Genomic DNA, 27,353 nt, shown 5'->3' on the forward strand with positions numbered 1-27,353 from the left:
CGATTTTAAACAAGGACAATTTTAGTAGCACAACACTTTTTCTAATTCTATTTTTTCAGTTTGAAATCGTATGTCGGTTATTTTAGTGTCCTGTCTGTTTACGTTTGTTCTATTAACGCAAAAAATTGCTTAGGCCGCATATGCGAAAATGTCGAAAGCGTTTGATCTACATATCCTTAGTTAGTTCCAACATTTATACCTTATTGGAAGTTGTAGTTAAATAATGAAAGAAAATGAGTGACAATATAAAAGTAGTTGTCAAAGTTAGACCTCTAATTTCACGTGAAATAGAAGATAAACTTTCTTACCAGTGGCAAGTGAAGAATAACAAACTTACACAGCTTGACCACAATGGAAAACCTCTTGGACAGTGTTTTACCTTTGGTGAGTGTACCGTAATAAAAATAACCCTTTATAATGACTAAATAAGTAAATCAGTGCGTCATAGAATTGAAGGCTATTGTAAAAAAAGCTGAGATAGTTAATCAAGTATTTGAATTATATTTCAGACAAGGTTTATGACCAGGATGCGAAAACATCCGATGTGTACGAAGACGTTGCGAAGCCGATCGTGGAGGCGGCCACGGCTGGCTTCAATGGCACTATATTTGCCTATGGACAGACATCATCAGGCAAGACGTATACCATGACAGGGACTGAGAGTGCTCCCGGAATCATCCCGCTGGCTGTGCTTAACCTATTTGAGATCATTAAGAATGCGCCCAACCGTGACTTCTTAGTAAGGTGAGTACATTATGTGCAGCACAAAACACCTTATAAGTGTTTTTTCTAATATCCTAACATACTATAGACTGAATTATCTTATGCCTGTTAGAAAATAAAAGAGTCTTAGATGCCTATTATCTACTGAGACTAAAATGCAATTATTTACATGTTACAACTGTTAAACTTTTCTACCAATGGAAGACTGAAAATGTAATTTAGGTCTTTTGCATTCTCTAAATGATGAAGTACTAAGTGGAAACAACAATAAATCGTTTTGTCTTGCCATTTTTCTGATCACTGTTGGGTAAGTTTATAAAATCTGTGTCTGCGCTGATACATTGTCGACATAACTAATTCTAATTTTCATTGTAATTGTTATAAAATATTAATTACCTTGAATTAATTATTTATCTTACATGTACATTTTGTATCCCATTAAAATTTGTCTGTGAAGGTTAGTTAGGCAAATGCTCCACATATTATGCAGAATCCATTTGAATTAGCTAAAAGTAAGCAAAGTAATTAAAAAAAAAAAATGAAATATGAATTGGGGCTAAAAATTATTGTAATCAAATCTTAGCATCAACGTAACAGTCAGAACATAAAAAAAATGAAACAATATTTCTAATGACTTAATTTGCATGTTATCAGTAAGATATGATTAAATTTGATATACATTAAATACTTATATAACTATATACATATGTGTATTCTCCACGTATTAGATTATTATCAAGAGGTCGACAAAATATGTAGGCCAAGAGTGCTTGTATTGAATTATAATAACACTTTTAAATAATTGAAAATGTTCAGTAGACCATATTATATACTGGAACATACTTTCAATAAAGTGAAGTGTAAACCTTAAATGAATTCAAAATTGTTTTAAAAACAGTTGACTATTTATTTTCCATTTTAATGCAAAGACATGAAAAACCTATAACAAGTGATTGATAGTTAAGTAAAAGCTCTTTCAATAGTGAAGTGAAAATGTAAATTCAAGTGAGAAATTATTTAGGAAAAAAATTGACTTTGTTGGTTATCATGCTGTCTATCATACAACTTATTTTATATGTGAAGGACAGGTATTTCCACCTTCTATTGAGTTAAAAGAAATATGACCTCCAGTGAATATTCAAAAAATGATATATGTTTTAATCATAATATATCCCTTCTTTTCTGTACACAAATGGAATGAGAGTGAGTGAAGGATAAACTGCCTTTCAGTTTTCTGCCTTCGAATTTATGTGTATTATATGTGAAAGCTCGAATAGTATGCTAAAGCTTTTTTTTTTCTTTTTATTGTATGAAAATAAAATACATCCAATCATTAAAAATAAATATTTCTATCCTGACTTTTATTAGGTAGTTTACCAACTTTAGAGTAGATGTATTGTGTAAAATAATCTGAATCAATATAATTGAACTGTACAAAAACTTCCCTTGTAATATTTCCTGAATGATTGAGTTGCAGCCAGTATACTAATAATAAATCAACAGTACCAAAGTAAAATGTAAGCAAGTTTTAAACAAAGCAAAATGGTACAATACATCTATACATACAAGAGTATTGTTCCCGGAAGGTCTAAACAAAAGATCTGCGTACTTGCTAGCTTACTTGCAAGCTTTTTTTAAATAGTCTTTCTTATGATGAATTAATTAACTAACTAACTTTATTTGAATTTGCCGTTACAAGTTTAAATAAACTTGGGGCGCGAGGCCCCGGGCGATTGCCCTGTTCGCCACCCCCTAAGGCCGCCACTGCTTGTACAAGTTTCCAAATTATTACTTTACTGTCTACTTTTCAGGGTGTCCTACATAGAAATTTATAATGAGACCATCAATGACCTATTGTGTGGGGAAAAAAAAGACATTAAAGTAATGGAATCAATACATGGTTTGAAGATAGATTCCACAGTAAAGGTCACTTCTTCTCCTGAGGAAGTTCTCGATGCAATAAAAGAGGTACTATTGGATTTAATTATTTGAACCTGATTCAGAAATGATTCTCTTAATCAAAAATTGCGATTTTAGAGACTATTTTAGCTCCGGCTTTTGTTTTTTAGCTCTCTGTTTTGCAATACCATCTTAGTTGACTTGCACGGATAGCCGAGTGGTTGAGGTCACCATGCCAAACCCACTGTGCGCGTCGTGTCGCGGGTTCGATCCCCGCGTAGGACAAGCATTTGTGTATTCCTCAAAAATGTTAGTAAACCCCCCGCGACACAAGGATTAATTTCCTTACTGCGGAAGTCGTTTTTTTTTAAAAAAGTAAAAGTAAAAGTTCCATTTCTACCAGTCTGAATAAAATACTTTTTATTTTTTAGGGAGAAGCCAATAGACAAAAAGGTGCCACAATTATGAATGAGCAAAGCAGCAGATCTCATTCAATATTTCAAATTGTGAGTAATGTAAAATGATAATTCTGCAAACCTTGAAGAATTATCAGTTTTTCTTTTTGTTATTTACTGTAAGTTAAATTGAAAGCAGTAGCTTGTGTTGAATATTTTTTATGCAGAGCTTATTGAAAACTAGTAGTTCATATAAGGAGGATGACCTGAGAAACACCCACTAATTTAGCTTACATCACCGAGACTGAGTTTTTACAGTTTTTTTTGCAGCATTAAGGAATCTAGTCCATATGAATAATTATCATAATTATTTTTGCCATATTATTACTATACGATCTTAATGAGAGCTTACCAATAACAATAAATACTCAAGTACGTAGCAAGCGACGCAGGAGAAGGTGTTATCTATAACCTGGTTAGCTAGATCCAAATACATATATTCTCATTTCAGACAATAGAATCTCGTGAACACGTGGAAGGGGAAGAGGAGGTCGGCTGTGTGAACGTATCCCAACTGAACCTCGTTGACTTGGCCGGGTCGGAGCGGGCCGGACAGACCGGCGCCACCGGAATGCGGTTCAAGGAAGGCACCCATATCAACAAGTCACTGTCAAGTTTGGCTCTCGTTATCAAACAACTTTCTGAAAATAACCAGTGAGTAATCTTATAAACTTAATCCACCTTTTATTTACATTTGAGTTGGAAAGCAGGATTTCTGTGGAAGCAAGATGTGTGTTGCACTTGGGTGACGTCTCGCATTCATGAATGTCAGCATTCTGCTGTAAGAACTTACAGCGCTTGTTGTAAGCGCGATGAAACTTGGCTTGGCCAGTGGCGTAGCTAAGGGGGGGGGGGCGGAGGGGCGGACCGCCCTAGGCGCCACTATCAGGAGGGCGGCAAAATTGAGAAAAGGCAGCAAATTGTTGTGTTAAATTTCGATGTTCCACGCGCGAACGAAACAAACAAACAATAACAAACTTGAACAACTTATTTAGTGTTTATTTTTGTTTTCAGATTTGTTAATTACCGTGATAGTAAACTGACTCGTATTTTACAAAACTCTCTCGGCGGTAACGCTAAAACCAGTATCATATGCGCCGTGACTCCTGCAGCTATTGAGGAAACTATATCCACTTTGCAGTAAGTCTGAACATGCTGCTTTACAACTCAACTATTTTTTTATTCTGCTCATTCTATCATTATCCTATTTGGTTGTGCTAATAAAACAGTCGCATGAAATTAATTCGCATTACACAGACTATGTATATGTTTTTACACTTACAGTTTTATATTGTTCTAGGTTTGCAAACCGCGCTAAAGCTATAAAGAATAAACCAGAGGTAAATGAAGTCTCCACTGACAAATCTATGATCCAGAGCCTAACAAAAGAAATGTCCATACTAAAGGCACAGTTGGAGAGCAAGAAAACTTTAGAGGTAAATTATTTTTATTTATTATATTAGGTTTCCGCACGATATGATCCTTCACCAAAGAGAAAGTACAAATTACTTTCAAAAAGTTTTACGGCGCTGGGATCAAACCTGCACCTCGTGCATACATGTGTCATTCCGCAAGGCCACTACGACATTCATAGAAAACATAATAACCAATACAATTTGTTTTTCAGCAAGACAATTACAAACTACAGAATAAGATAGCGAATTTACAGAAGCTTATATTAAATGGGTTTGCTCAAAGACGCAGTGTCGAGATCATAAGTGGGCCGAGGCGAAAGCTTCAACAGCCCAGAAGGATAACAATATCTACGCTACATACTATTGAAGATGAACCGATTGTTCCTATCCCGAAGTTCTGTACACCCAGCTTGAAATATAAGTAAGTGATATTAATCTTAGTATATATTTAAATAAATAAGAATTTTAATTGTAATATGTAGTAAATTAACGATATTTTGTTGGATAATACATTTGTTAATTTTCGAGTTGTCTTTTAGACTGCCGTAGCGCCCGTGACGCTTCTAGATTCAGAATCACTATATGTATAAAGGACGTGTTAAAGCTAGCTAAAAGAACTATACCAGAATTATTATAGACATAGATAAAAATCTGGAAGGAACACTAGTTTTTAGCCCGAAAAAAAATATGTATATTTTTCCGTTGCATGTGCAAAAAAATGTATATCCCTCAGGTCCATTCAGTCAGTTTGAGCCAGGGCTTTGACTGCTGTACCAAACTTAAATATCTAATAAATCGCTGCTCTCGTTTTATGTACCACTTGATATGGACTGCACGGATAGCCGAGTGATTGAGGTTACTACGCCCACTCACTGTACGAGACGTGTCGCGGGTTCAATCCCCGCGTAGAACAAGCATTTGTATGATCCTCGAATGTTTGTTCTGAGTCTGGGTGTCTTTGTGCATGTGACTTGTATGTCCACAGCGAACACTTGTCTCACATAACTAGATATTGATAAGGTAGCGGCATTGAAGAAATGTTTCTAGAAAGCGCCCCATAATTTCTTTGATTTATCCCTCTTTTCCATAATTTGAATTATTTTGAAATTTATTTTCTACATTTTTGTTCGCATTATTTATAAAAGCGTGGTTTCTTAAAACTATTTTTCATTTAAACAAAGAAAAAAAAAAGATACCCAACACAGCAATGTGTATATATTATAAGACATTAACACCCGTGTGTTTGTTCCTGCAGCCCGCAGCTGATCCCAGTCCCGCCGCCGTCCCGCAGCAGCGCGGCGCTGGCCAGCGTGGCCGAGGAGGCGCAGCTGCTCACCACGCCGCCCAAGACTCGCGCCATACACTTCAGCGGCGAAGTCATTGAACTCGGTTATTATTAGTCTTATTACAGTTTCACACATACCAGCTTTCTTCTTATCGTATGGTTGTAAATCCTGCGTTTTGAGTGTTAAATGCCCGTAGGCCTCTGAGAGAAATAAAGCAGCCTTATAATTGACCGAATTCTGAACAAGGGTTTCTTCCCATAAATAAAAAATAACCGGGGTGAGCTAAAAAAACCGTTTAAAAATAGGGATGACGACAATTTTTTTTTTCAGTGTCTGTCTTGTGGTTTAATGTATAATAATTGAGATGTATTTTTATTTTTTCCCGCAAACAAAATTGGTTAAGTTACAGCGAATGAAACTTACGCGTGACGTCAAGATTAGGCATATTTTTTTCTTTATTGTTAAGTCAGAAACCCCTTCTACTAAACATTACATTTTATCTTTGTAAATTTATCAGAAGAAGGAAAAACCACGTGTCTAATGTTTTTCAATTATCTAACTGAAGAACTAAATAGATTTTTACTTTTTATAGCCACTCGTCACCCCTATTGCATTGATAGTCACACTCCTTTTCTTCACCATCTTATAAGTTAATAACAATCTCTTTTTAGTTTCCCATTTTGTACTGTTTCCATTAATGTCACAGACTCCTCCCTCCATATTTACAGACAGTGATGATGACACGACACACGATGACGGCCAGACTTGTTCACCTATTCACAAATGTTATGGTATGTTTAAGCATTATTAAAATGTTATTTATTCTTGTATGTACGGTATTTTTGTATTAATATGATTGTTCATTATTCAGGATCATCTAAAACACCACCTTGTGTGCTTAGAAAGAATGTTAAAGAAGCTGAGAAAAACCTTAAAGATATTGTTGAATGGACTGAAAGAGAGAAAATGTATGCTCCCAGTGTGGTAAGTCGTAAAATGCATTTCATACATTAAGTGTAACTGCTAACTGTTTGCCCTGCCGTATTTATTACCCGTGAATAAAATGTATCTTTTTGTCCAAAGTGTCAACTAACTCCATAGTTATTTTATTAAGATTGATTCATCCGTTTAAGCATTGTAATTATTTCAGACAGACATACACATTTCCAACTCACGCCTCTATAATTTCCTTTAAATAAAGACAAGTAATCATCCTGTTAAGAGATAATCCAATAAATTCTTGCAGCACATTATCTCATATCTGTAAACACTTAATAAACTCCTATAAACTTATTCTTAGGTTGAATATATGGAAAAATTAGAACAAAACATGTCTGTGATAGCCACATTACGAGACGACATTGAAAGACTGAGTCAACAGAGCAAAGAAAAGGATTCAAAAATTGATCAATTACAAAGCAAAATAAACAAAGCTGAAGAGGACATCAAAGTCTCTAAGGTAAGCACATTATTATATTTAGCTTGTTCTGCTCCTTTGCTGGTAAAGGAATACATTTCTTCCAGCTGTTCTCGTCTCACGCATATAAAACCATACAGTATGTGAGTTTCTTATAGAAGATTTCTCCTGTTATGTATAGAGGAGAAGTAACGTTTGATTACAGTAAAAACACGTCCCCTTTCGTGCTGACAATAACATATGCATAACTACATTCGTTTTGGCATCAGTCTTGACAGAGTGGATGTTATCATTACTGAAAAGTTCACAACTCTAGCAAGTTTTAAAATGCCTATTATACCTTACTACAAGCAGATATGTCTTGCTATAGGAAACTCAACCTTAAAATAAGGAGGATTTCTTGTCCCACCTTATTTTCTCATAATGCCTTATAGTCTCAAACTAAGCAAAGCTTGTATTACGAGTATTATAGACAACTGCTCAACATATTATTAAACACACATAAATTCAGGGGAAACAAACGATCGTTTACCTTCAATCTATACATATAATAAAATTGTAGAAAAGTGAAAACTGTACATTGAATATTTTTAAAAAAGAATAATTGGAGGGTGGTCTACGAACGATTCCGATGCCGAAAATATGATTTTTAGAATTTTTGTCTGTTTGTCTGTTTGTCTGTTTGTCTGTTTGTCTGTATGTATGTCCGGAAAGATCTCGGAAAGTACTGGATAGATTTGATTCATATTTTCAGAGAATATCAACAAGAGGTCCGGTCAACATACTTTTTACTTATTATCTCGCTTTTCGTTACAGGGGGTGAGCAGGAGCCTTTTATATCTGTACACAAATATCAAATTATCTCATAAAGTACTGAATATATTTCGTTCAAATTTTGCATGAACCTTATCGTACACATGATACAACAAATATACAAAAACCATAACGCTACTATGCAGGGGGCATGAGCAGTAAAGTTTTAAATTTTTGGACTCACCCGTAACATCGTGTAATACAATTATGAAGTGTATTTTCACCCCATTGAGTAGTAGGCAACACGGTCATCAATTTACTCAAAAAACATCACGCTATTTATCTTAAGACTTTTGGCAGAGCAATAATATTTTTTCGAAAGTAAATCAATTTCACAAAATCAGTCATTTTATTCTCTTTTAAGTCTAATGTAGACCTAGCGCGACAATAATTAAAATAAAAGAAACATAAACTATTAATACTTTTATTATTATTCTTTTGATGCAAATGTTACTTCGTAATCGGTATATTCTTGAAACAAAGGAACTTAAATTATTTTTATTTTTATTGATGTACTAAAATTACTCAAGTTCAAATGTGGAATGCCGTAATATGATTTTGTATTTATTTACGATATGTGTACTATGTCTGTAGCTCGGTAATGGTGGCGATGCTACTTCAAGATAAAAGAATTCGTAGTGACACTCAACCCAAAGTTGCATGTAGTTCACATTGATCTCATCTATAATTATGCATAACAATAAATTACTGAACGACACAGTTAATTATATTACCTTGGTTCATCTGTAACAACTAGCAACAGAAATATAAACTTTCAAACAAAAAAAAGCCTTTCAAACAATGAAATAATGTTTTCTTAAATTTGCAACATTACATAGGCCAAAAGTATTTCGGATAGAAAAGCCCAGAAAACTTGCATAAAACTTCATAATAGGTATGCAATGTGAAAGATTTATGAGACTAAAGCTATCAATCAATAAGAGCGTACGCTAAAAGGTTTTTGACATTACGTATCTATTGATAAAACAATGTCTACTGATACCTGGGATATTTCAATATTTTAACGATTTGATTGGTCTACATCCGCCATTACAGAGAACGCACACGTGGCCTTTCCAAAGATTCCTTTAACAATTTATTGTAATCTCTACTTATTTAAAATTTTCTTCTTTCGCACCCTTTTAAAAACAGGGGAAGGAACAAGACTGAATGAATTTCTGAGATCCCAAAGCTAAGCCGACGAGGATTAGGAACATATTTTTGGAAATTTCCCCAATAAGGCTGATAATAGCGTGTAGCCATCAGCACTTACATCCGTCACACAATGTCTGGAAAATTCATTTTGGCTGTCGGTATCGACAGCATAACCTCATAACCAACCTCATGTACTCTTTATTTAAGTTCCATTTATGCAGTAAGGATGACGGTATTTTACTTCAATGATCGTCAGGTAGGTTAACGAATAAAATACGTATTTTTTCTTTGTAAATTGGTACAGTAAATAGAACTCATGCGCATGAAGTCACTTTTATGTTCATATTTTGCTTTGTCGTAACATCACAAATTAGACATATCCACCTTAGATTTTTGTCAATGTCAATTTGAAAAAAGGGGGGGTCTGATAATTTTTTTTTCACGCTCTTTATTTGTCAGCAATTTAAAGGCAAATCATAATCAAAACACCAGGGGACCAAGATAACACGTTTACCAACTTTTTTATTTTGGAAATGTTCCAAATGTTTGTGAGAAAGATCAGTTTTAATATAAAGAGGACAATCGAACATAACGTGTTTCAGGAAACCGTTTATCTGGGCGCAATTTTGCAAAATCTTATATCTTATGACACTATGTAACATCCACAGTTACCGAGCCCGACTCTCACTTCACCAGCTCCGTCCAAAAATAATTTGACATCTTATTTATATCGTCAGAAAACATCGTCTGGCTATCACTGTTCCTGAGAAACAGCCAGGTGACAGACAGACGAACGGACACCGGGGCCTCAGTAATATGGTTCTGGTTTACCTCTTTGGTTACAGTACAATAATAATTTTATGATACCTCATAATCCGTCTAACAATTTCAGGTGTAGGCCGGCCAAAGAACAGACGGGCTCGAAAATCATAGGTACCCCACCCAATTAGAAAATGGAAACCCTCGAAAGTAAAACATTTTTAGCAGAAGTGCTAAGACTGAGTTATACCTTCTGTTATTTTTTATACTTGCATGCCCCCCCCCCCCCATTTTTAAACGGCTCGATTTGTCAAACATGTCTTAACAAACACTCGCACATATATCACGTTTAAATTAAAATTGTACAATTCGTTCGGAAGTTATGATGTCACAGACAGACGGGCAGGCAGGCAGATATGTCAAAGTTATAAGCTCCTCTTTTTGGGATTAAATAAGAAAAAGTCATTAAAACAGCTGTGAAATATTTGACACCAGGATAGTATCGTAAACGATGAAATGTGTTTGATTCAAACATTTGATAGTCTTCGGGCCGCTCAAGATTCATTACAATTTAGAAAAAAAAGCAAGCTTAAAATGTAAAAAAGTGTTTCATTTTCAATATTGCATTACATTTTTGCGATGATTGTTATTATAAAACTTCATAGTTTTTCACATCTTGAAAATCACGCAGACGAAGTCGCGGGCAACAGCTAGTTATATAATATACTAGCTGACCCAGCAAACGTTGTTTTGCCGAATTTTTTTTTTTCTAGTTGTATGTATTTCTAATGCCGCATTATAAAAAAAAATAGAAACAAAAAACTGCGTCCAAAAAATAAAAAAATATGTTTAGTGTGGGCAACCCTTGTCACTTAGGGGTATGAAAAATAGATGTTGTTCTATTCTCAGACCTACCCAATATGTACACAAAATTTCATAAGAATCGGTCGAACCGTTTCGGAGGAGTACGGTAACTAACATCGTGACACGGGAATTTTATATATTAGATTTAACACCAGTACAACCTTAACATGCAAATAAACATTTTGAATTTGAATTTCAATCGTACTCGTCACATAAACATCTGTTCTGGTTGGGAATCGAACCACGACTTCCGTAGCATAGCAGTCAGGGCTATTTACCAGACCAAGAGGCCAACCGATTTAACCATTGTTTTACGATTTTTTCTATTTGAAACAGATTGATCAACAAAGGCTAGCTGAGTGGGAGATTAGTTACGAGACTCTCAGGATTAAGGCTAAGCGGCGAGAGGAGGAACTACTGTCCTTGTTAGAAGAAATATCTGTCTCCAAGAAGAAACCTGAAGAGATGGGTAATAATTGAATAGGATTTTTTTATACTATCTATATTTTAAATGAATTGCAAGAAAACTACTCTTTATTTAATTAATAATCGGTAATAACTGTAAAACTATAACAACAAAAAACAGTAAAACCTGGTAATGTCTAAAAAATCGCTTAAGAAGCAAAAAAAATTTGAAATCAATGTGTTTGTTGTTTTTGCAAATTAAAAATTCTACTGGCACTGGAAACAGTGTGATAATGCAATAAAAAAAATATATATATTCAAAAGTAAGTTTATTGATGTGTAGAGTACAAACATACTTTTATTAGTAGATATTAGTTTTAACTCATTCTCGTTCTTTTCAGGCAAACTCTTATCCCGCACGTTAGACAAAGAAGTCCACTTCATGGATATATCTAAAGACATATCTCTCGTTAATAGTGATAATGAAAGCAGCATTGTTAACACAAATGATGACGATTCTGACCCAGTTGATGACTTATTAGCATCAGAAGCACAATTAACTTCAAATAAAAATATCATTGATCTAGAAGCAGATTTATATACCCATAAGCAAAAGATAACGGCGCTAGAAAACCTCAGTCAAGAACTTCAAGAAAAGGTTAACGTGTTCAAAGATAAAATCGCAAATGTGGAAAATGAAAATTCATTACTCAAATCAACGATTGAAACGTTAAACTCTACTATTAGACAACAAAAGGAAAGCCTTGAATCTGCAAATAATGACATGGAGTCTTACAACAAACTCATTCAAGAACTGCATATCAAACTAACTAAGAAGGAAACTTTACCCAGGGTCAATATTAATGACAGCGTCTTAGAAAGCATGATTGCGAATGAAGAGAAATTTATAGCTAACAACGAGAATATGAAAAACATTGTACACAGCCTCAAAACTGCTCTCGATAAACGTAACAAGGAAATTGATAACCTTAAAACACAAGTTAATAGTCAAGTCGACGTAACAGGACAGCTGGACGCTAAAACAAAAGAAATTGATGTATTAAAGTGTAAAATAAATGATTTAGAAAAGAATATTAACGAGAATATTGCAATAATAAACAAATTGATGCATGAAAAGAATGATCTTAAAGACATTGAAACTCAACTATCTGAAAAATTAGCTTCGGTCCAAGAAAAGCTTACTGAACAAGAACATTCACGTAATGAAACTGAAAAACTCGTTCAAAATTTGAAAGACGAAAACGGTAAACTCACCTTTGCCTTAGCAGAGAAAAATATAACGGAAGTTAATATATCTGATATGAATAAACAGTTATTAGCTCAAATAGATGAATTAAAAGATAAAATATTCGATTTGGAGAAAGAAATCGCAACAAAGGATGATTTAATACATTCGTTGCAAAAGGACGATGAACAGACGAAAGAATGTTTGCTTAAAGCAAAGTCTTCAGTCATTAAGTCTAAGGTCATACTAGGTACTCTGTCTGGCAACATACAAGAAGTACCAGATATCATTGATAATTTCGTAAACATTTTCAACGTTCTAAGCGAAACCATGAACACTCTAGAAAATGTTGCCAACGAAATTGTTGCGCAAAAAGAAGAAGTTACAAAGAATAATACTCATTTAAATAATATTATAGAAGAATTGAAAACTAACCATGATATAGAATTAACGACGCTTCGAGAACAATTAGGCAATCATAAAGAGATAGATACGGATGAAATTGAAGCAATTAACAAAAAGAATAACGAGCTAACTCGTGATCTACAAACAGCTCGCGAAGATTTGGATACTAAAATATTAGAATGCAAAAACTTAGAAGAAAAACTAAATCAAGCAGCACAGAATGTCATCGCCACCAATGAAGAGATTACTGTTCTTAAAACGAATAAATCAAATCTCGACCAAATGCTACTTGATAAGGATGCTATGATAGCTGAACTAACAGAAAAATTGGAAGAAATTGACGGCGTTTTACAAATAAAGGTCACATCATTTAATGATGTTGAAGAACAACTGAACAATTTATCGGCGAGAAGTAGTATACTGTTCAAGAATGTATTTACAAAAGTCACTGAATTTGCCGACAGCTTCACCATACAAATTGAAAACAGGGAAGAAAATCATAATGACTGCGTTAAAATATACGAACAAATACTGGAAAGTTTGGATAAAATCAAAGATCATATCACAATTGTCATAAATAAAAATGTCGATGAAGAAAATTTGAGTCAAGAATTATTAGAAGCGAAAAAGGAAATCGTTGAACTATCACAGCAAAATGTTAACCTGCTCCAAGAATTGTCTAATATTGAAAACAGCAACAAGGACTTATCGAAAGAAGCACAATTTATACAAAATAACAACAACAAATTGAGTGAAGAATTACTTGATACTCAAAATCTGCTGAAAGATCTACAATCTGAACTCAAACTGAAAGCCAACGATTTGGCAATCATGGAAACTAAAGTCAGAGACTGGAAAGACCAATTTACTAACTTAGATTATGTGATGAAACAACAAATTAGTGAATTGCAGATGGAAAATGAAAGTCTGAAATCTATTAAGGCAGTTAATACAAACGGACCCGAACAATCAGTGATGGTTTACCAACACGCAGACTCTCACAATATCAGCACACCAATACCCATTGAAAAACAAATCTTTGATTTATTCCCATATAAACCAACCCCAAGTTTGGCAACCATTTGCAACAATATAATAGACAGCATACAACCCAAAGAGATTGATTCTCACACTACAACAATAAGTTCTAATGCCCCAATTTCGGTGGAGAGTCACGAAACATACGTAATCAAATGCAATTGTTCTAAACTAAAATCGGAACTGGAGGCAGTTAAAGATGAAAACGCCAGAACATTAGACCTTCTTGCAGAAATGAAAGCTTTGAACGAAAATCTCATACGAGACCAAGAAGAAGCACGAAACGAAATTCAACTCCTTGTTGGCCCTGCATTAGAATTGCAAAAGAAGATAATGAATCACAAAACCAATTTATCGATTCTAACTGCCACTACATATGCAGAGAATAAATCTCTGAAATCTCAAATTAAAGTACTGCAACATCACCACAGTCGTTTCCACAATGTTTGTCAAAGAGACATACCGGACTTTAAGAAGCAGTTGCGCGAACTTGTGACTTTGTTACAAGGCGACCCGAATGTTTCGGGCCAGCATAACACTAGCTATAAGCGATATTCTCTCCCAGATGTATTAGACAACAACACTTCAGTATCCAACTTCAAGAACGATTCCACGCTAGACGGCGACCTCTTAATGTTGGATACTAATGTTACTTTAACAACTGCAGCGGATAACACCTTAGCAGGACATGATCAGACTTGCTTAAACCTGACTCAATTCTATGACGAAGTTACAGATCAGACTGACCTTAATCAAGTTACGGACCAAAACCTACACTCGTCATATAATATGGACATTTTAAGTCATGACAACCAGACTATGTGTGAGAAATTATCGATGCTGAAGGACGAGAATTACAAATTGCGTGAACTAGTAGACAAGTACACGGACATCAAACACTGTATGACCGATGCACAGAATAGTCAGCATAACACCAATACCCACGATAATGGAAATGAATCCAACGGACTCAATGACCGTAAGGTTACGTCAGAATGTGTGAAATGCAAGAAAGTATTAGAAGAGTTACGGCTAGCACACCAAAAATTAAATGACGAACTTAAATGTCTGATCCCGGAACTGTTACAGGTCAAAGCGCAAAAAGCTGATATTGAGAAAAAGCTTTCAAATCTCCTTCTTGAAACACCTCAAACTGAGGATCTGGTGAAAAAGCTGAATAGTTTAGAAAAAGAATACAACAGTAAAATTCAAGAAAACGAGAGCCTTAAAAACATGCTCAGTACAAACAGCCAAGAAGCACACGAAAAGTTAAACGATGAAGTCAAATCTCTAAGCGCGGAACTTCTACAAGTTAAAGCACAAAAAGCTGAGATTGAACAAAAATATTCTAATCTTGTTCTCGAAACACCGCAAACCGATATACTTGTAAAAAAGCTTACCATTTTAGAAAAGGATTACAACAATCAAATTCAGGAAATTGAAAAACTCAAAAAAGCCATTAGTGCAAAGAATCAAGAAATTAACAGTTTACAAAATGAGAATGACTCACTCTCGAACCAAGTTATGGAAAGTATCTCCGAAGTTGATGACTTAAGTAAACAGTTAAAGGATTTAGAGCAGACTCACACTGAGTTATTACAGAAATATAAATTAGAACAGGCAACTATTGATGTGACTAGTAAAGAGGTAGATGTTCAGTTGCACTGTTCTGAATGCTTAGCAAAAGACGAATTTATCAGAGCGATGCAAAGTAGTATAATGCCGTCACATACTAAATTGAACAGAAGCCTTAGTGACTCTGAGACGTCATCCAGGTGCAACATGATAGTCACTCTACAGAGTGAATTAGATGCGGGCAGAGAAGACTGCAAGGTATTAACAGAAGATGTAGTCACAATCAAGAATCATCTAGAACGTAACAATCTGTCGATGGATCTAGATGTAAGTATGGAAGGTCTTCACAGAGAAGTGGGAACCAATATCCAGTCAAACAAATGCACCATGCCGGATATCCCTGAAGAACGTGTGTCTGACATCTACACTCTAGATAGAACAGAATGCGTTAATTACTTCTTAGAAAAAACTGGCGTAGAAGACAACGCTTTCAACTCCAATGTCAAAATAATCGAACTTATGAGAATGTTCTATGACAACATGGTTGCGAAGCATGGCACCGAAGTAGAGAATTTGACAAATAGATTGAAACATTATGAGGAATTCAAGAAGCAGATACAAGATCAATACAACACGTTAGTTGAGAAACATTCGCAAATCACTACAGAGTTAGAGAAGAAAGACCTAAATAACCAAACAATTGCGGATGCCTTAACAAAAATCAAAAGTAATATTAACATTTTGAGTGAAGAGATTTTAAATACTATGGATACAGATGATTCTACTAAATTGATTGATATGTTCAAAGAAAACCTAAAGATATTGGACAAGGAATTAAGTTTATCGTCAACAGATGCTTTTGACTACCTCATCAACAAAATTGTCAACAAGCAGGAAAATGATTTGACGAAAATTGTAGAGCAATCTAAAAAATTAAAAGAAGATGTTTCTAGTGTTACTATTGAGTTGAACTCGGCTAATCATAACCTTGCACAAATGAAGGACCTGCTGTCTGCCAAAGAAAGCGAATTTAATTTAATCAAAGCACAAAAAGAGAAAATACACGAAATAAGTAACGCAGTCACTCTCGACATAATAAAGAGGGATAGAGAGATAACAGAAACCATGACTAGGGGCTATCAGAAGCTAGTCGATCTGAACATAGTAGATCAAAACATTGATCTGACAGTACCATTCGATGCCAATATACATCGCTTATTTGATACTTTAATCAACCAACATAAAAACACCAAAAATGAGGAAGATAAACAATTACTTGTAAAGGATAAAGAATGTCTTGTAATGGAAAAAGATGCTCTCTTGTTAGAAGTAAGAAATTTAAAACAAATTATAGAAGAAAAGCAGGCTGACATCGAGGCTCTTCAAGACCACAGTGAAAAATTACAGGAAAGCAATAACGCCATCACCATGAACTTAATTGATAAAGATACTAAACTACAGGAACTGAAGACGTTGCAAGAAGATTTGAATAAACTTTACAAAAATAAAGTGGAGGAGAATAATGCTAATATGGTTCTCATACAAAAATTGACAGACGAAGTCAATTTATTGAAGGCTGATCTTCTGGGCAAAGAGAATTCTATTAAAACTCTCGAAGCAACTATTCAAGAACAGAATCAATATAATGTAAAGGACGTGACAATCGCAGAATTAATGGAAACGGTGAAAGGGTTACATGACGATATAGCCCATTTGAAGGCAATAAATGAAGTTATAGTTAAAGAAAAGGAAACTTATGCTTCTGAATTGCTTAAGTCTAGTGACACTATAAAACAGAACAATCTAGAAATGGATAAGATGACGTCAGACATTTTAGTACTCAAAGAGTCTATAAAGGATAACGCTATTATAATTGACAATCTTAATATGGAGGCTAAAAAAATGTTGAAACAAAATATGGATTTGAAAGAACAATTGGAGGTGAGAATCAAGGAACATTCTAGATTAGAAACTAATTTAAAAACACATGAGGATACAGCGCAGATACAGACTAGAATGATTATGAGGTGAGTGTAATATTTAGGTTATACTTATTAAATTCATTTAGAATATCCTTTTTACAAACCGTATTAAATGTTGTACGGCTGCCCGAAAACCTGCGTGGATCGCAATGCCAACTACCACTGCACTTAGGACTGCAAACTAGAAGCTTTTGTCTTTCAAAAATGAGTATTATCAAATAAAATATTTTTTCATCATTTTACAACCAAAAAAAGTCGTTAATATGACTATTTGTTAAGAAATGTCACTTGCGACAATCTGTCTTGCTGTATTTATGAGCTGTTATACCAACAGAATGTTATGTTACCATGACAACAGATTCTGTATCAACTGTTTGTTTTATCATTCATTCGAACTCATTGTGCAAGCATATGTACATTGACTTGTTGTCTACCCACAGGTTAGAGAAACAAAAGAGTGAAGACGAAAAGAATATGATCGAAAAGAATAAACAAATTGAGGAGTTAACAAATAAATATGTTGCGCTACAGAAGCTGTGTGAAAGTTTCCACAGTGATTCTAAGGTCAAAGATGAAATCCAACTCTTAAGGAAGAATAAAGAAGCTTTGGAGGTTTGTGGCTTGCTCTTTTGTATTATTTGTAACCTTGGGCAGTTAAGACACAATCAAAAGCACCGTTGTATTAAAAGTAAAAACTAAACTTTAAACTTATCATTTTGAATTGAAATAAAAAGTTTATAAGGAGTATAAAATTGATTGATATACCGACGTCAAGCTGTTAATCGTATTTAAAGTCAACTTTTATTTAAAAGAAAATATTTCGATTTTGTTACTTTTATTTGACTTTAATCTTAGACGAAATGTAAATCCAGTACATGGTACACATATAATAAAAAACCTGCCATTAAGGTTGCGTTCAAAACATTGTTATAAAGTGCTTGAATGAAACTGATTTGTAAACTTGTCCAGGCCCGCGTATCGGAGTTGGAGTCTTTACTGCAGAGCCACAAGCCGCGGTTGTCACTCGAGGCGATAGCAGACTCGTCGCGACGCCGGCGACAGAGCTTGATCGATTCCAATCGAATGTTCACAGACAAATATGACTTAGAAGGTATAGGTATAGGCCAGATTATATTATTCTGCTGACAAACTTTTAAACTGAAACAATTATACCACCACTTGTTCTAAATAAATAATTTATTCATTTATAAGTGGTAGTTACTTAATTGGGTATAATTGATATGGTTATAAAATAAAAAAAATCTCACAGGCCTGATTTTTCAGTCGTCAGATAACTTTTATCTGAGGAATTAATATGTTTGATGTTTTGACAGCTTGTATAGAAAATATGTCAAATGGCCATTAATAGAATAAAATTCTTATTTGCCTAATTATTGTAGAAGATATTACTATAATGACTAATTAAATGAATTTAGTCTCTGCTGATAAAATGTAACAAATAATATTTGTTTCAGATCATAATCTTGTGGAAGCAGTATTTGAGTCTAGAGCAAAGCCTGATGACCTTTTCATGGATGTAGATGAAGATGTCTCTAATAGAAGCACTCCAATAAGGTTGAGCAAGGGGTACGTTTATTATTTAAAACTTGTTATGATTTATTTTATAAATAAATCATCATTATTATAATACTACATTTTTTGTGACTTAAAAGTAAAAAGTAGTAAAAAAAAGTAGATTAAAAATAAGAATTAAGAAATTTATAAAATTAATGTTTTGTTACAGACGCGAAAGCTTATCATTGTCACGGACTGACCAGGTAATTCCTTTTTTAACTATGACTTAACTCTTAATTTGTATTCCTATTTTTTACTTATAGGACAAATCCATTAAAGTGATTTTACATCACTATAGTAACTTGTGTAATTTACAGAGCGAGAAAGAAGAAGATCACCCGTCGCGGCCCAGCAGCGTGGTGGCCACGCGGCGGCGGCGCCAGAGCACGCACGACCTGCACAGGAGCGTCGTCAGGCACACGCCCTCGCCGCTCGGTAACACACTACGATAATAATAATATCACACAACTCTCGCACAACGCCATCTAGTCTCAAACTAAGCAAAGCTTGCGTTGTCAGACAACTGATAAACATACTTTTATATTTAACTATAAATTACACCCAGACACAGAACAAATCCTCGTGCTCATCACACAAACATTTGTCCAGGGTGAGAATCGAACTCACGACCATGACCAAATAGCTATTTGTAAAACTGGGCCTTAACCACTAAGTGTGACGAATATTTTTGGTATTTTCCAAAGAACCGAAATAAAAATAATTTGCTTTCCTAGGTCTCGAGACGTCACGGCTAGTAGATGAATGTCACCATTCAAAGTCTGCTAATTCTTCAACGGGACACGACAGGTATGTTGCTTTTATCTAAACAAAAAAATATGTTTATTATAATATTGATTATGACCGAAAGAAAAAACTATGAAACTTAGTAGTGTTTGGATTAGAGATACTTGATTTATACTTACAAGTGTTTGAGGAGAAAATGTTAGTTATACTTTTCATTACATTTTTAGCAGTGAAGTATCGCAACTTAAAGAACGTCTGTCATCATGTCAGCAAGAGTTGGAAGACTTAAAGGAAAAATACAGAGAGTTAGATGAAGAGTGCGAAACGTGCGCCGAGTACCTGCGGGAGAGGGACGAACAGTGCGGTCGACTGAAGAAGGAGAGGACGGCACTACAAGTATGTTAATTTGCTAGTTCGCTACCTGTTGCCAGCGGCTCCTTCCGCTACAAATAAAAAATGATCCCACGGGAACGTAATATCGAGATAAAACTATCCCATTAGTTAATCCAGGTTATAAACTATCCTTTTACTTAATTGCAATTCAATTCAATCTATTTAGAGGCTTTTGAATGCAAACTGTCGCGTTCATTATATTAGTAGTGTTCCATACTCATCGAACACATCATCATCAGCAGTTTTAGCTCAAATAAAAAAATATGAATTATCGCGTATTGAGGCTTCTTCCCCGATTGCCCTGAACGAGAAGTTTATGGGGTTTATTGGGGTCGCAAGCTTACCTACCCCATGCCAAGTTTCAAAAATCACGTACATAATTATCATAGTATTGAAGCAAACATTTGTTTATTTGGTATAGTTCCTAGATAATTTTTATTTCTTGTACTGTAAACGGAAAGACAATGTGCTGCTGTGACGTGTATTCAAATTTGGATAAAATTAATTTCCAATTTATCAATATGGATTACATATAAGGTGTTCAGAATAAATAACTCATGTGCTCGTATGTTTACAGGCAACCATTGCAGAATTAAAAACGAAGCTAGCCAACCAGACATTCAATCCAAACCAGAGTCAACAAAGCTTAATAAAGCCGACATTCTCAGACGTCGCTGTGAATACTGATGAAGGTAATTTCCTTTTATATTTACTCTGTTTGTCATCATATTATTTTGAGTATGTAATTAAGCTGTTGCATGTCAAGTATTCAAAACTAATGGTCTGTCTCATACAAAGAGCCCCTACTCATTCGTAATTGGTAGAAAGAACATCGTAGCTTATCCGTTCCCCAAGGAGTCAGGTAGTTAGAGACTAATGATTCTGAAACAGGGCTAGTATTGTTCATGATATTGAACTTATTATAATATTCTTTATCAACAGACTGGACCAACTTACACTCAGTGGTAGTAGACCGCATGTCGTTCGACGCCGAAGTGGAGAAAAATAAGAAGTTAACCAAGTCGATAGAGGAGTTGCGCTTCAAGAAACAAGACCTGAAGAACATGCTCGCTAAGATGCAGAAGGCGATAGAAAGAAGTGGCGGAAGCAGGTAATAATAGCGTTTTCTTAACTGAGCAGTGTACTACAACGGACAAGGCAGTCAAGGAATGGGATAGGAAATATTACTTTTTCAATACGAACAACTCTATAAAAAAGAGCAAAATCTAGCAAAAATCATAATAAACCCCTTACAAAAATTTATTGACCGGCTTATGAAAACTGGATATTTCTTTGAACAGTCTGTTTTTTTATATGAACAGAAGAGTTGTTAATTATAACAATTTGTTAATATGTTAAGCAGAAGCGAGGAACCATACAACTGGGCTATCGCTACCGCACTGTTTTTTGAATGGTCAGCGTTTGTCTCTTTGTATTGATTATTGCTAGTATCCAGTAATCTTGATAAGCGATTGATTATAAATATTTACTATTAACATTAAATCTATTTCACAGGGAGTTAGAATCAGTGAAGGCAGAGCTGTCGTCATGCAAGCAGGAGCTAGCGACCCTGCGCGAGCGATACCGCGAGCTGGACGAGGAGTGCGACACCTGCGCGCAGTACCTGCGGGAGCGGGAGCAGCAGTGTCGGGAACTACGGGAGGCCAAGGCCGCGCTGGAGGTAACTACATAGAAACTGATGCAATACAGAGGCTGTGAAATTGTCAAGGTTCTTTAATTAAGAAAAATGCGCTTCTCTCGCAGTAAGAAATTGAATCCTTCAAGGAATTAAATTCATTAGAGCAGGAGTAGTTTTAAAACAAAATCCTTGTGTCGCGCAGAGTTTCACAAACATTCAACTTTCATTCATAAAGACACACAGACTCAGGATAAGCATTCATGGATCACACAAATGCTTGTTCTTGTAGATACTATTTAGAAGAAAATAGCAAAAAAGCTTTACTCGGTTTTAGTTATTCCATGTTAAAGTGATGATTAATTTCTAGGAATGTACCTCGTTTGTTTGTATATGTATGTATAGAAAAATGGCAGTCAACCATGAGACAGACTCCTATAGATTTCTCTGAAGATTAAGCTGGTTGTTTACAAGAAATACTCGCAATGATATCTGAGGGCACGGCAGTGCCCCTGCCAAGTCTCGAGCAAAACGGGCACGGCCGTACCATCTTTTCTCGAAGCGATTCGCGGCTGTTTCGCCCCCCTGTATCTTCGACGTGGACAAAGCTAGGAGTTTAGCTTTTCGGGGAATAATAGTAGGCATTAGAACAAGCTTAAGTTCGAAATTACATGCCAATTGAATTAATGGTTTAGGAGTTACGGTCGATCAAAGTTACACCATTTTGTCACTCACTGACTCACTGACTCACTGACTCACTGACAGATCATCAAAAATCTAAGGTACTTCTAGCATACTTAGAAACTTCAAATTTTGCACCAAGATAGGTCCTTAGCCACATATAAAGGAAAAATTATAAAAACATTAAAAAATAATATGCCATAGAAAACAATTTTATATTTGCGGTTTGGCAAGAACATTATGTATGGATTTTGACTGCATTGTTAACTTTGTTCGTTGTTTAAGTACCTATTCAATTGGATGAATACATACATAGAATAGAAAAGAATAATATAAATGTAATACACAGACTATCATTAATACAAATTAATACATAAAATTCATAATTCATTAAATTAATAAAGCTAAAACTCCATTGTATTGCGATAAATATTGTATGCGCGCTCGATAGATGGCGTTGTACGTGTCTGAATCGCGCTATGGTTTCGTTACAAAGCGCAGTCTAAGTAGTACTTCAGAATAATTCGATAATTTTCATTTGATAGCGCCACCTGTCTATGAAAAACCATTTCGAAACTAAAAAATATTGTAGTGATAATTGATATTCGGAGAACTTTACGTGTTATTTAGTTTAGTTTAGCTATAGTTTGTAAGTTAGTAGATATATATATGCATATATATATAAGTTTAAGCTTGTTTACATTAGAAGTAACGAAGTCTCAGAGAAGAAACAAAAGAGATAGAGATAGAGAATGGGTTCTAAGCAAAGCAGTAGCTGAAGTCCTAGAAATTATGACACCTAAAAAAAAAGAAAGAAATGCACTTACAAAAAATAAATGAGATCCCACCAAAAACATTAAATGTAAAAAAATGCCAAGTCTCTCGATGCAGTCTTTCCATCGTAAAAAGTTTTGAGATCTCATAGAAGCCAAGTCCTATTCAAAATATTTTGTAGTTATAAATCAACATTTAGTAATTGTATCAATAGTTTTCTTTATATTATAATTATAGTGACTTGGCAATGAGCACAAATTAAAAGCTGCTTGATGCCTGGAATTATGTGCAAATGTTACTGACGAGACCAGTGATCAGATTATTTGTTATGTGTGAATCATGATGGTCACTACCGACTACATGCTCCAATACAATAATTAAGAATACCTTACGGGCCATCGCTTTATGAAAGTAAATGAATCGAGAGTACACTAAGACTGACTGCCGTTGCCGAAATTCGGTTGGGACGACACGGATAAACCAAAAGAAAATTAATTTTGTGATATTAATGTTTACGCATGCGGTGTGTGTAACTTTCAACTCCTACAAATATGCCGTTTTATTTGTTTCTTCTTGTGCTCATTGCCAAGTCACTATAATTATAATATAAAGAAAACTATTGATACAATTACTAAATGTTGATTTATAACTACAAAATATTTTGAATAGGACTTGGCTTCTATGAGATCTCAAAACTTTTTACGATGGAAAGACTGCATCGAGAGACTTGGCATTTTTTTACATTTAATGTTTTTGGTGGGATTCCTTTTCCATGCTTTAATGTGTTTTCATAATCTTTGCGAATATAACTTCGAAAACGTATATAAATTATTTCCCACGTATATTGTTCATCATTTTGGACAAACCACTTGATAATTGAATCGGCGATTAAAATTATAACCATACTCATAATTTCCATTGTTAACTCCTGTAGGCTAGAGTACAAGAGCTGCAGTGTGACAGCGAGCAGATCAGCGCGATGACTCACACGACGCGCAAGAAGCGGCAGAGTCTGCACGACCAGCATCGGCCCGCCGCCCGGGACCTGCGGGACGCTGCCACCGAGACCAGCGACGGTATGCCCTACACTACACACCTTACAGTATACCTCTATTGACAACAGTATACTCAAGGTTAAGCTAAGCTTGATGCGGTCCGGTAAAAAATAGTTCCTCCGTGTTTCGATAGGCTATCTGTTATTTGCACATCTTTGACAGGCACTACGGGTAGTCAGAAGCTAGGAAGTCTGACAATCAGTCTTACTAAGGGGTTTCGTGTTGCCCAGGTATCTGGATGCAAAGGGTCAGATAGGCAGTCGCTCATTATAAAACACTGGTACTTAGCTGCATCTGGTTGACTGCAAGCTGAATACAACATAGTTGGGTAAAAGCCTAGCATGATTGACAACTGTGTACTTAAGTAGTTATTTTTCTTAGGACCAAGAAATACATTTAGCCATCTAACTTCTACACAATGGAATACTAGGTCAATAGATAGTCACTTGAATTTTGAAGTCGCCGATATATGCTTATAGCGGGAGTTGTTATAACAGTGATCATTATATCTTCTAATATAGAAAATTCCCGTGTCACGATGTTACTACCGTACTCCTCCGAAACGGCTTAACCGAATTTTACCAAATTTTATATGCGTATTCAGTAGGTTGAGAATCGACTAACATCTATTTTTCATACCCTTAAGTGTTAAGGGGTGCTCACACTAAAATATATTTTAGTTTTTGGACGAAATTTTTTGTTTTTATTTTTTTATAATGTGCCATTAAAATACATACAACTAGAAATAATTCATTAGGCAAAACAACGTTTGCTAGTATCATTATAAAATGTATTACAGATTTCCTGAGTTACCAAGTAGAACGCGATGGTGGTTTCCGATCAATGTCTGATGAAATGCAAGCTAAGGAAATGAAGCGTTTGAGATCTGTGAGTATTCGTACTAATATAATCTGTTCCTCTTTCAAGCAAAAACCACTAAACGACTTTAGTCGAATTTTTCTGAAAAGTTTATAACCAGGATTAACAGTTTTTTATCCCGATTTTATGTTCCATTGTGGGATCATTTTAGCGGGCAGGCCCGCGGGCAACAGATTTGACTGTTTGATACGAACGCAATGTGTTGTCCCAGGTGGTGGAGGTGCTGTCGCAGCAGAAGGCGGTGCTGGAGCAGCAGCTGGTGTCGGCCGCGCTGCACCCGCCGCACGCCATGTACGTGGCCACCGGCAGCGCCATCGTGCAGGTACACACTACTGCTGCCCGTTAAGGCTGGACTGAAAACCTTTTTCTTCTGATGGATTAATTTACGCAGGCCAACATGGACGAACTTAGTTTTAAAAGAAACCATTGCAATTGCCAAATGCGTGAATAGCCGAGCGGTTGAGGTCACCACGCCAAACCCACCGCGCGCGTCGCGGATTCGTCCCCGCGTAGGACAAGCATCTGTGTGGTCCACAAATGCTTGTTTTGAGTCTAGGTGTCTTGTGCATATGATTTGTATGTTTGTAAAACCCCCGCGACATAAGAATTAAATTACTTACTACGGTTGACATTTCGTTAAAAAAAAGTTTGAGGATTGCTAACAGATTATATACTAGGCTTATAGTACCTGAAATTAGTATTAATCTTTTACTAAAAGTGATTATTTTTCTTTCCATTATTTCAGAATCAACAACTGACAGATGTTATGAAGGAAAATCAAAAACTCAAGAAATATATCACTACTAAACTGCACATGTCCAAAAAGAGAGGGAAAGAGTCTAACAGGGAAAATGAAGATCCGACACATTAGGGCTGACTGTATAAATATAATGTAAAGTCAGCCAAATTGTATTTATTAAAATTTTCTTTGATTTGCACAAATTACTTAGGTCAAAATAATCATAGATAGCTGGACTTGTTGATTACAACTGTCATATTTTAATAGCAGAAAAGTCTTAAATATTTTTGGCGTGTTTTTAACATTAAAAATAAGTGAAACAGGGAAAATGACGTGAACGTTAAAAATCATTGTCTTGTGATTTTAGACTGCTACCATTTTGGGGACTGTATAAGACTGAATGTTGAACGACATTCCACGCGCATTTTTTAACGAAAGTAGTGCTAAGTGGTCTTAAAATTGTATTCAGCATAGTTAATAGGAATTATCAAACTAACTCTCTATTGTCTGATAAGCGCATAGCACTCTTCGAGAACGCCAGTTTATGTCAAAATAGCGACAACAAAGTGAACTTTATTGCTTGAGCAATGTGGTCGATGTCTGAACAAAGTAGCAAATACTCGTGGGGCGACGCGTAATTTATTAATTTATTTTTCTTTTATTCAAATCAAATACTTCTTGTTGCCAAAATAAGTTCCCTATTTGATTTTATTTTTAATTATTTTATATAGGCCGCTTAGCACTAACAAACAAAATTTGAAGGAATGATCAAATATCATTTCCCGATTCTAAAGTTAATGTTGTGAGTATCGGTGCCATTGTAGATAGTAATTAGCAAACCCTAATTATTCTCGTAAATGTGTTGAATGTGGTACAATATAGTATTATTAGATTGTACTTAAAATGTTTGTGCCTAAAATAATTAGTGATATTAGTTATGAGAATGCAAATATTTATTGTAACATTTGTGTTGTCCTATTGTAAATATATTAATTTTAGTTTCACGTTTACGTAATAGTCTGTAATGTCATTTGGCTTGCATGTGTGATGTGGTTGTTAACCACGTAATTCTGTTTGATCGTAATGGTTTTGTTTTTCCTTCTCTACGTAAATAACGTCTGATTTATGCACTCGCGGACAGGGGTCTTTGCAATATTTTATACTCTTAATGTAAGCTATTTATGTTCAGCCTGTCGCACAAACTAACTTTAATAAATAAGTGATTCGTCCATTTTAATAATTACACAATCACTCAAAGAGATATACTGTAATACTGTAATCGACATTTTATTGTTTTGCAAATTATTCAACTCGATGTTTGTTGTTCCAATATTAATGGTACCAATACAGAAAATTTGATTATATTATTTGTTTGTTTATCATTTATCCTATCACCATCACCATAATTTTAAGCATTGAGCGTTTTAAATCAAAAGCTTA

General features: G+C 35.0%; 1 protein-coding gene across 2 annotated transcripts; it reads left to right on the forward strand.

The window, feature by feature from the left end:
• Positions 1-30: 30 nt before the first annotated feature.
• Positions 31-27,280, forward strand: LOC113507252 (centromere-associated protein E-like). 2 transcript variants are annotated; one of them, XM_026890130.1, is made up of 28 exons: positions 31-384; positions 510-744; positions 2,535-2,691; positions 3,054-3,128; positions 3,529-3,731; positions 4,092-4,217; positions 4,378-4,513; positions 4,705-4,913; positions 5,748-5,881; positions 6,507-6,569; positions 6,650-6,762; positions 7,079-7,237; positions 11,123-11,255; positions 11,593-17,482; positions 17,878-18,049; positions 18,407-18,548; positions 18,913-19,024; positions 19,182-19,215; positions 19,330-19,447; positions 19,747-19,819; positions 19,984-20,152; positions 20,727-20,841; positions 21,092-21,260; positions 21,665-21,830; positions 24,175-24,316; positions 25,095-25,183; positions 25,386-25,496; positions 25,920-27,280. In XM_026890130.1, the coding sequence occupies exons 1-28, from the start codon at positions 234-236 to the stop codon at positions 26,043-26,045; spliced, it is 9,522 nt and encodes a 3,173-aa protein (XP_026745931.1). In that variant the 5' UTR covers positions 31-233; the 3' UTR covers positions 26,046-27,280. The 2 variants fall into 2 exon arrangements, with proteins under 2 accessions (XP_026745931.1, XP_026745932.1); XM_026890131.1 differs by having other exon boundaries at positions 19,987-20,152.
• Positions 27,281-27,353: the final 73 nt, after the last annotated feature.

Source organism: Trichoplusia ni, chromosome 2 (genome assembly GCF_003590095.1).
Source record: "Trichoplusia ni isolate ovarian cell line Hi5 chromosome 2, tn1, whole genome shotgun sequence".
Lineage (NCBI taxonomy): Eukaryota > Metazoa > Arthropoda > Insecta > Lepidoptera > Noctuidae > Trichoplusia > Trichoplusia ni.